General features: G+C 50.8%; 1 protein-coding gene across 1 annotated transcript; it reads left to right on the forward strand.

The window, feature by feature from the left end:
- The first annotated feature begins 4,925 nt into the window (after positions 1 to 4,925).
- Fos (Fos proto-oncogene, AP-1 transcription factor subunit) lies at positions 4,926 to 8,373 on the forward strand. The gene is made up of 4 exons (XM_028876483.2): positions 4,926 to 5,234; positions 5,997 to 6,251; positions 6,683 to 6,790; positions 6,908 to 8,373. The coding sequence occupies exons 1-4, from the start codon at positions 5,094 to 5,096 to the stop codon at positions 7,550 to 7,552; spliced, it is 1,149 nt and encodes a 382-aa protein (XP_028732316.1). The 5' UTR covers positions 4,926 to 5,093; the 3' UTR covers positions 7,553 to 8,373.
- Positions 8,374 to 9,449: the final 1,076 nt, after the last annotated feature.

Genomic DNA, 9,449 nt, shown 5'->3' on the forward strand with positions numbered 1-9,449 from the left:
AGCACTTACGTACGTAGGCGGCGCAGACAGCAGCCTTTCACTTAATGTTGCAATAACACAGGCCAAACCATGCACACCCAACTTCAAAAAGTTACCGAATGTCTTGACGCTGGTCAGGTTTCTCTGCTGTCCCACCACGCAACAAAGCACAACCAGAAAGGCCTGCATGGCATAAGAAACATCTGCTGAGAAAAACAAAACAAACAAACAAACAAAACCCAAACGAGTTTTCCTTCCTTCCTCCTTCCCTCCTCCCTCTCTACCTTCCTTTCTTTCATTTCTTCCTTTAGCTCAAGATAGCCCCAAATAAGATAGCCCCAAATTCCCTGTGTAGCCAAGGATGAGTCTGAACTTCTGAACCTCCCACATTCACCACCTAAACTATAAGTCTGGCAGGCATGTGCCACTATCGTGGCTCCCCAGCTCCTCTTTTTGGTTTGGTTGTTTGTTTTGGTTTTGTTTTTACAAGACAAGGCCAGTCTCATTTTGTATCCAAGGGTGGCCTGGAACTCCTGGTGTAGCCCAGACTCACAGCCATCCTCCTTCCTGGGCATGCCGAGGGCTAGGATTACAGGCAGGAGCTACAATCCCCTCTTTGAATTTGTTTTTAATTTGGGTTAAAACCAGACCAGAGATTCTGTAGCCCTTTGACTTTGGATTTCCAGTGAGAGGAACGCAGCACACAGATAATCATTCACTGCCAAGGTTCTGGTGCTTCCTGCTCAGACTTGTCCAGAGCCCGGAATCCCTGCCCTCCTGGGAGGCAGCACACTACTGGCTCTGGAGCACACACACTTGTCTCAAAGTTGTTCTGACCTTCGCAAATGGCAAGGATAAGTTCACATGCAGGCACCCAGTTGTCTTTATTTTTAGGCTACAATGTGCTGTCCTTATTTTTAGGCTACAACATGTGAGATTCATTTAAAAAAACTTTATTTTTAATTAGCAGGCCATTGTATAGATTTGTGGAGGATATTTTAATACATGTATACGTTTTGTAATGATTGAACCAGAGTAACTAGTATGTCTATCATCTCAAATGTTTATAATTCCTTTGTGGATAAAAACATCTAAAATCCTCTCTTGTTTTTATAGATATTTTGAAATATATGTTATGAGCCAGGTTTAGTGGCATACACCTGTAATCCTGGCCCTTGGGAGGTGGAGACAGGAGGTCAGGAGTTCAAGGTCATCCTCAGCTACATAGTGAATTTCAGCCAGCTTTGAGGCCCTGTCTCAAAACACGAAAATGTGTGTGTGTGTGTGTGTGTGTGTGTGTGTGTGTGTGTGTGTGTGAGAGAGAGAGAGAGAGAGAGAGAGAGAGAGAGAGAGAGAGATAGAGATATCTATTTAATAGAAGACCACAACCTATTCTTCCTACCTATTTGTATCTTTGTACTTCTCGGCCAACTTTCCCTCTCCTACCAGCTCCTGGTAACCTGTTTTCTTCTTTCTACTTCCAAGAGTTTCACACTCTGAGATTTCAAATGTAAGTGAGATCTTGTGGTATTTGTCTCTTGGTGTCTGGTTTACCTCACCTGGCATGATGCCCTGTAGGCTCCTCCATACTGTTGCAAAGGACAGATTTCCTCTACTTTTTAAAAGAGTGAAAGTACTGTGTTTTAAAAGCCAATTTCTCTGTTGATGGACACAGCTGTTTCTATGTTCTGGCTACCACGATGACTGCTGCTGTTAACACCTGTGCCAACACCCTTAGCACGGGTTCCTTTTCTGCTTGCTTTTGGGTTTTGTGATGATAGGATTGAGCACAGCATGTAGTCAAGCCGCTTACTGCAGCCCCATAATATTCTATTGACTTACCTGTTTCCCTGGGGAGCCTTGGTTCTGTATGAAGGAAGGCTAGGTCCACTCCATTTATCAGCATATATATATATATATATATATGTCAGCATAAATATACATATATCAGCATATGTGTATATATAAACACACACACACACACACACACACACACACACACACACACACACAGATGTTTTTTTTTTTGATACAAAGTTTCTTTGTGTAGCCCTGGCTGTCCTGGAATTCACTCTGCAGACCAGGCTGGCCTCGAACTCAGAGATCTTCCTACCTCTGCCTCCTGAGTGCTGGGGATTAAAGGCTTGTGCCACCATGCCAGGCCTGGTTCACCCCATTTATTACAGTTAGCTTCAGCCTCTACCCCAGTCCCTCAGTAGTCTTTGTTAAAAGAATGAGAGAAGATATTAATAGATGGTATATCCCTTTAAAATTATTTACTATGTATAGGCATTTTGTCTGCATGTGCCCAGGGAGGCCAGAAGAGGGCGTTGGATTGAACCCTGGTCCTCTGGATAAACATCCAGTGCTCTTAACCCTCCAGTCTCTAGCTTGTCCTTTTCAGAGGTCAGATGTCTTAGGTGTCCAACACTCTGGCCATAATGATGCAGGCGGGGAGTGGGGGGGGGGGGGGGGGGGAGGTGTAGCAGGAAGAGCTAAGCTATTCGGATGAGAAAGGCTAACCCAAAGACCTCTTTTTTTTTTTTTTTTAATTGCCAAAGGAGGAGTAAGTGATGTAGGAGATAAATCCTGGATATAAAATCTTGACATATCTTTGAGGTGTTGGCTGGAGCTGCTTCAATCCTGAAGAGGAAGTAAATCAGATCCCTCTAGGTTTTCTCGGAGAGCCCCCGAGATGCAGTTATGAGTGGAAGGCAAGGCCAGACAGACCCAGGAATTCAAAGCTTGACCTACTTTGTCGAAACTAATAAGAGGAAAGATGTCTGAATAATCTCTGTGTGTGTGTGTCCTTCTGTCTCTCTCTTTCATAGTAAAAGGCAGTGGGAGCACATGGCAGACGTTAGAATTCCGAGAGCTGAAAGCGACGAAACCACTTCAGGATCGAGCAGCTCCAAGAAGCCCGTGCTTGGGTATCGCGTTGTTCTCTTTCCCCCCTCCCCCCCTCTTTCGAGTGAGAAAAAAAAAAAAAAAATAGGTGCCTAAATTCCCACCAACATAAACCAATGACATACAATGATGAAATCCTGTTTTCACCTCTGCCTGTGACAGGGAAGGCAAAAATAGCAAGTGGCCTATTTCCACGAATCCCCGCCTCCCTGCCCTCCCCGCTCCCGCCGGGTTTGGATCTCTAAGAATGGAGTCTAGCGCACAGCCAGGAGCCAGCCGGGATCAGCCCCCGGACCCGAGGGTGATGTCAGGCGGCGGGAGCGGCCGCAGCCCGGCCAGAGAGGCCGCGCGGCCCTTGGGGAGCAGGGAGGGCGGGTGGCCTCGATGGGCGGACCGTGCACCCGGCCGCGCCGCGTCGCCTGGAGACGGCCCCGGCGGCGCTGTGTTGCTGTAAACAGCCGCTCCGCTGTTACTATCTATAGCAAGATCGCCTAGCTCCCGGGTGCGGCGGCCCGAAGCAGGTTTGCGGTCCTGCGCCCCTTGCGCCCCTAAAGGTCCGTCCGCTGCCCTAACCCTCGCTAGCCGTTCTTGGAACGCCCGCCGGTGGGCTCGACCCCCGGGACCCCTAGAATGGAACTCAGTGGCACCTGAGTTCTGCGAGGACCTGCGGTTTCGTACCCCAGGGGTGACCGGCGCTCTGGGGCCGGGCCCAGTCTGTCTAACCCGGCTTGTCCTTTGCAGAAGGACGGGAGGCTGAGGGCATGTAGGGGTGTGTTCTACACTGAAGCACCTGGCCTCCCCCAAAGTTCCATCTTCCAAGACTCAAGAGCGGTGCTCAGGTCCCAGAAGCCAAACTCTCCCCTACGCACAGCTGGGCACGGTGCTCCCGGTCCCCTCGGGTCCCCCTCCCCCTGCCAAGTCCGAACTGGAAAATCACCCGCTGCCGGCTCCCTGGAAGCGAGGTTTCATGCTTGGATTCAGCCCCCCCACCTTCCCAGCACCGACTTGCTTTCTCTCCCAGAGCTCACCTCACTTTGTAATTCGGAGCAGCCCCCCCTTCCGCCCACTGACAACCGCCCCCCTCCCACCGCCCTCTAGCCCCAGCTCAAAACCAAGCAAACGACCCCTTCAGGCATCCTTGCAGGGAGGTTTTGCATAATGTTTACCCGCCAGTGTCTCCGGGGACTGACAGTCACCCTGATAGCTCGGAGTGGCTAAGGGCCGGGGGATGGGGGTGTGTGCTTTCTTTAAAAACACGAATGAATGAATGAATGAATGAATGAATGAATGGACTCAGTATCATAGGTGAAGTAGGCTATTGTACACTTGTTTAGAATCCTTTACTTGCTTCCAACCTCAGTCCTAGTGTTAATCGAGGCCAGGCGCTGAGAAATTGATTCCCACCCCCCCACTGATTTGCGGTGGGCAGACTTTCCTTTGGGATCAGAGGCTTCAAGTCTTCAGGACTGCGTACCTGTTTCTCCTAATACCAAATTCAGAAATGTCCCAGATTTCTGGACAATGGAAAGGAGGCGACCCCCCCAACCCCCCGTCGCATGCCCTGACCCTGGGAACAGCGTCCACATTAAATCAGGTGAGAATGTTCGCTCGCCTTCTCTGCCTTTCCCGCCTCCCCTCCCCCGGCCGCGGCCCCGGCTCCCCCCGCGCTGCACCCTCAGAGTTGGCTGCAGCCGGCGAGCAGTTCCCGTCAATCCCTCCCTCCCTCCCTCCCTCCCTCCTTTACACAGGATGTCCATATTAGGACATCTGCGTCAGCAGGTTTCCACGGCCGGTCCCCGTAGTCCTGGGGGGACTATCCCCGAAATCCTACAAGCGGAGAGCCCGGGAGACCCCCTAAGACCCCTCTTGTGAACACTCCTAGGTGAAAATTCCATGCCGAGACGGGGGCCGGCGACCTGGGGCGCGGAGTTGACGACAGGGCGGGCGCAGAGGGCCTTGGGGCGCGCGTCTCCCCGCCTTCGCCACAGTTCCGCCCAGTGACGTATGTTCATTCACAAGCTTCTATAAAGGCACCGGCTGAGGCGCCTACTACTCCAACCGCGACTGCAGCTAGCAACTGAGAAGACTGGATAGAGCCGGCGGCGCCGCGAACGAGCAGTGACCGCGCTCCCACCCAGCTCTTGCTCGGCAGCTCGCACCAGTGTCACCCCCTGGACCCCTCGCCGGGATTTCCCTAAACCTCGACCATGATGTTCTCCGGTTTCAACGCCGACTACGAGGCGTCATCCTCACGCTGCAGCAGCGCCTCCCCGGCCGGGGACAACCTTTCCTACTACCATTCCCCAGCCGACTCCTTCTCCAGCATGGGCTCCCCTGTCAACGCACAGGTGAGTTGGTCTTCGTGCAGCCGCCGGGCCCGCGCTGAGGGTCGCAGAGGAGGGGACATCTGGGTGGGACACTCAGGGATGTCATTTGGAGGGGGCTCTCCCTTTTTGGCTCAGGAGAGAAACTGGGGAGGTCAGAGCAGCCCTAGCCTGGAGATCCAGGACTTGTCTGAGCGCATGCACGCTTGTCATAGTACGACTTAGTGCCCCCTTCCCGCGCGGCAGGTTTATTTTGAGTGGCCTGCGCTCTTCCCTTGGTGACTTGTCTCTGAGATCAGCCGGGGCCAAGGAGTCTCGAGCTAAGACTCGCTAACTAGAGCCTGGGAGGCGGCAAACAGTGGCAATACCCCCTCCTGGGGCAGCCTGGAGCGGGGAGGAGGGAGGAGGGTGCTGCGGGCGGGTGTGTAAGGCAGTTTCATTGATAAAAAGCGAGTTCATTCTGGAGACTCCGGAGCGGCGCCTGCGTCAGCGCAGACGTCAGGGATATTTATAACAAACCCCCTTTCAAGCGAGTGATGCTGAAGGGATAACGGGAACGCAGCAGTAGGATGGAAGAGAAAAGCTGCGCTGCAGAATTCATGGGAGGAAGCTGGGAGAGCTTTTTGTCTCGGATGAGATACATACAGGAAGACACAAGCAGTCTGTGACCCGAATGCTTCCCCTTCCCTCTCCCTGCTGCATGCGACACTAAGGCTACTTTAGCTCCACCTGTCTCTGGAACCTGCTCGCTCACCTCTCCACTTTCCTCTTTTTGTTTTGTTTCAGGACTTCTGCGCAGATCTGTCCGTTTCCAGTGCCAACTTTATCCCCACGGTGACAGCCATCTCCACCAGCCCAGACCTGCAGTGGCTGGTGCAACCCACCCTGGTCTCCTCCGTGGCTCCATCGCAGACTAGAGCTCCCCATCCTTACGGAGTCCCCACCCCGTCGACTGGGGCTTACTCCCCGAGGGCGGGATTGGTGAAGACCATGTCAGGCGGCAGAGCGCAGAGCATTGGCAGAAGAGGCAAAGTTGAGCAGGTGAGCAGCGACTCTGGACCTGGGGTTTGGGGCGGGGGGGGGGGGGGGGTCACGGGGTGTGTGTGTGTCAGGACACCATAGAGAGGGTAAAACCTGATGCATCTGACTGCACTTCCGGACCTGGAGCCACGGCTCCAAGCCCTTTCCCTTCCTTGTCAGATTCTGAAGGTTGGCCCCAAGAAGTACTCTAGACAGTTTCCCAGGCAGCTTCCCACATCGTTCTTTAGCCAGGGCGCTTCTTTGTGCCTTTGCTAAAGATCTTACTTTATATGCAAATCACACTCAGCCTGCCCACTGCAGGTTAGAAAAACTGCTTCACCCAGAGGTGCGCGAGTGCTGCACGGGCCAGTTTCACTGGGGGGTGGCTGCACGGAGGTGACGCCGCCAGACGATCTTACTGAATGTTGGTCTTCTTTTAATTGTTATTCTAGTTATCTCCTGAAGAGGAAGAGAAACGGAGAATCCGAAGGGAGAGGAATAAGATGGCTGCTGCTAAATGCAGGAATCGGAGGAGGGAACTGACTGATACTCTCCAAGCGGTAGGTAGAGCCTGCTGGCTACTCTTGCAACTTCCAAGGGGGAGGCTGGGACCAAGGCTCAGGGTCCTCCTTGAGCAAGATTGTGTCTTACGCTTTCCTTCCTCTCTCCCTGTGCAGGAGACAGACCAACTTGAAGACGAGAAGTCTGCCCTGCAGACTGAGATTGCCAATCTGCTGAAGGAGAAGGAAAAACTGGAGTTCATTCTGGCAGCCCACCGACCTGCCTGCAAGATCCCTGATGACCTGGGCTTCCCAGAAGAGATGTCTGTGGCTTCCCTGGATTTGACTGGGGGTCTGCCTGAGGCTGCCACCCCAGAGTCTGAGGAGGCCTTCTCACTGCCTCTTCTCAATGACCCTGAGCCGCCCAAGCCGTCGTTGGAGCCAGTCAAGAGCGTCAGCAATATGGAGCTGAAGGCCGAGCCTTTTGATGACTTCTTATTCCCAGCTTCCTCCAGGCCCAGTGGCTCCGAGACCGCCCGATCTGTGCCAGACATGGACCTGTCCGGTTCCTTCTATGCAGCAGACTGGGAGCCCTTGCACAGCAGCTCCCTGGGGATGGGGCCCCTGGTCACGGAGCTGGAGCCCCTGTGCACCCCGGTGGTCACCTGTACCCCCAGCTGCACTACTTACACGTCTTCCTTTGTCTTCACCTACCCCGAGGCTGACTCGTTCCCCAGCTGTGCAGCTGCCCACCGAAAGGGCAGCAGCAGCAACGAACCCTCCTCTGACTCCCTCAGCTCGCCCACACTGCTGGCCCTGTGAGCCGTCAGGGAAGGGGAGGCAGCCGGCACCCACAAGGGCCGCTGCCTGAGCTGGTGCATTTCAGAGAGGAGAAACACGTCTTCCCTCAAGGGTTCCTGTAGACCTAGGGAGGACCTTATCTGTGCGTGAAACACACCAGGCTGTGGGCCTCATGGACTTGAAAGCATCCACATCTGGACTCAAGTCCTCACCTCTTCCGGAGATGTAGCAAAAAAAACAAAAAACAAAAAACAAACCGCATGGAGTGTATTGTTCCTAGTGACACCTGAGAGCTGGTAGTTAGTAGCATGTGAGCCAGGCCTGGGTCTGTGTCTCTGTTCTCTTTCTCCTTAGTCTTCTCATAGCATTAACTAATCTGTTGGGTTCATTATTGGAATTAACCTGGTGCTGGACATTTTCGGATTGTATCTAGTGCAGCTGATTTTAACAATACCTACTGTGTTCCTGGCAATAGCGTATTCCAATTAGAAATGACCAATATTAAACTAAGAAAAAGAATAGAACTTTATTTTCCAGTAGATAGAATGAAATAGCTATATCCATGTACTGTAGTTCCTCGTCAACGTCAATGTTCATCGTGATGTTACTGATCATGCATTGTTGAGGTGATCTGAATGTTCTGACATTAACAGTTTTCCATGAAAACGTTTTATTGTGTTTTCAATTTATTTATTAAGATGGATTCTCAGATATTTATATTTTTATTTTATTTTTTTCTACCCTGAGGTCTTTCGACATGTGGAAAGTGAATATGAATGAAAATTTTAAGCATTGTTTGCTTATTGTTCTAAGACATTGTCAATAAAAGCATTTAAGTTGAATGCGACCACCTTGTTGCGCTTTTTGTCCTAAGAGTTATGTATGGTTTCCAGAAGGCGTTCGTGGAAGACCAGTTTGTCAAGATGGGTAGGTCCTGGAGGGAGACACACCTGTCTGTTCCCTTATCACACAGAGGGAAACGCTAGTTCGGGATATTTTACAGATATGTGTGTTCATATTGCATTGCTAAGATTTTCTACCTACCTGCCCTGGGGGCCGAAAGCTGCATGTAACAGCTTGAGCAAGGACTCGTCTTCCTGCTTCTCTTTTCTGCCTTTTGGAGGGAGCATTCTTAAATTTATGTGCTCATCTTACATCTAGCAGTTTTCATGGGAAAAAAATCCTTTGAACAGAGCCCAGTTCGATAAAAACTATTGTGACTTTATTTATTTATTTATTTATTTATTTATTTATTTATTTATTTATTTATTTATTTATTTTTGGTTTTTCGAGACAGGGTTTCTCTGTGTAGCTTTGCTCCTTTCCTGGAACTCACTTGGTAGTCCAGGCTGGCCTCGAACTCACAGAGATCCGCCTGCCTCTGCCTCCCCGAGTGCTGGGATTAAAGGCGTGCACCACCACCGCCCGGCTATTTATTTATTGTTTGAGATAGGATCTTGCTAGGTAGCCCAGGGTGGCTTTGAACTCACAATAATCTTCTTGCCTCAGGCTTGTCACTGCTGGTTATTACAGACAACCAGCAAGTTTAGCTTTTTATTCCTACAAAAATCACACGAAGATTAACTCTTATCTAAAAAGCGGGTGGGTTGAAGAACACTTGAAACAAATGACCTTCCACGCTGCAAATCAAGCCACTGCTTCCCATTCTTGTCGAATCTATTAGGCTGAACTGCCTCTTTTTTTAAAATTAAGCTTTAAAATTATATTTATTTATGTGTGGAAGGCTTTCATGTACCATGGCACTTGAGGTCACAGGACAACTTCCAGAAGCTATGGGTTCTGGGGATTGAACTCAGGTTTTCAGGCATGGTGACAAGCATCTTTATCCACGGAGCCAATCTTGACAGGCCCGAACTGGCTCTTTTTTTTTTTTTTTTTTAAAGGTGTATTTATTTTT

The sequence above is a fragment of the Peromyscus leucopus genome, chromosome 14 (genome assembly GCF_004664715.2).
Source record: "Peromyscus leucopus breed LL Stock chromosome 14, UCI_PerLeu_2.1, whole genome shotgun sequence".
Lineage (NCBI taxonomy): Eukaryota > Metazoa > Chordata > Mammalia > Rodentia > Cricetidae > Peromyscus > Peromyscus leucopus.

Coding starts and splice junctions, on each gene's coding strand:
- Fos (XM_028876483.2), top strand. CDS start 5,094: ATGATGTTCTCCGGTTTCAACGCCGACTACGAGGCGTCATCCTCACGC. Junction 5,235..5,996: donor GCTCCCCTGTCAACGCACAG/GTGAGTTGGTCT, acceptor GTTTTGTTTCAG/GACTTCTGCGCAGATCTGTC. Junction 6,252..6,682: donor GAAGAGGCAAAGTTGAGCAG/GTGAGCAGCGAC, acceptor TTGTTATTCTAG/TTATCTCCTGAAGAGGAAGA.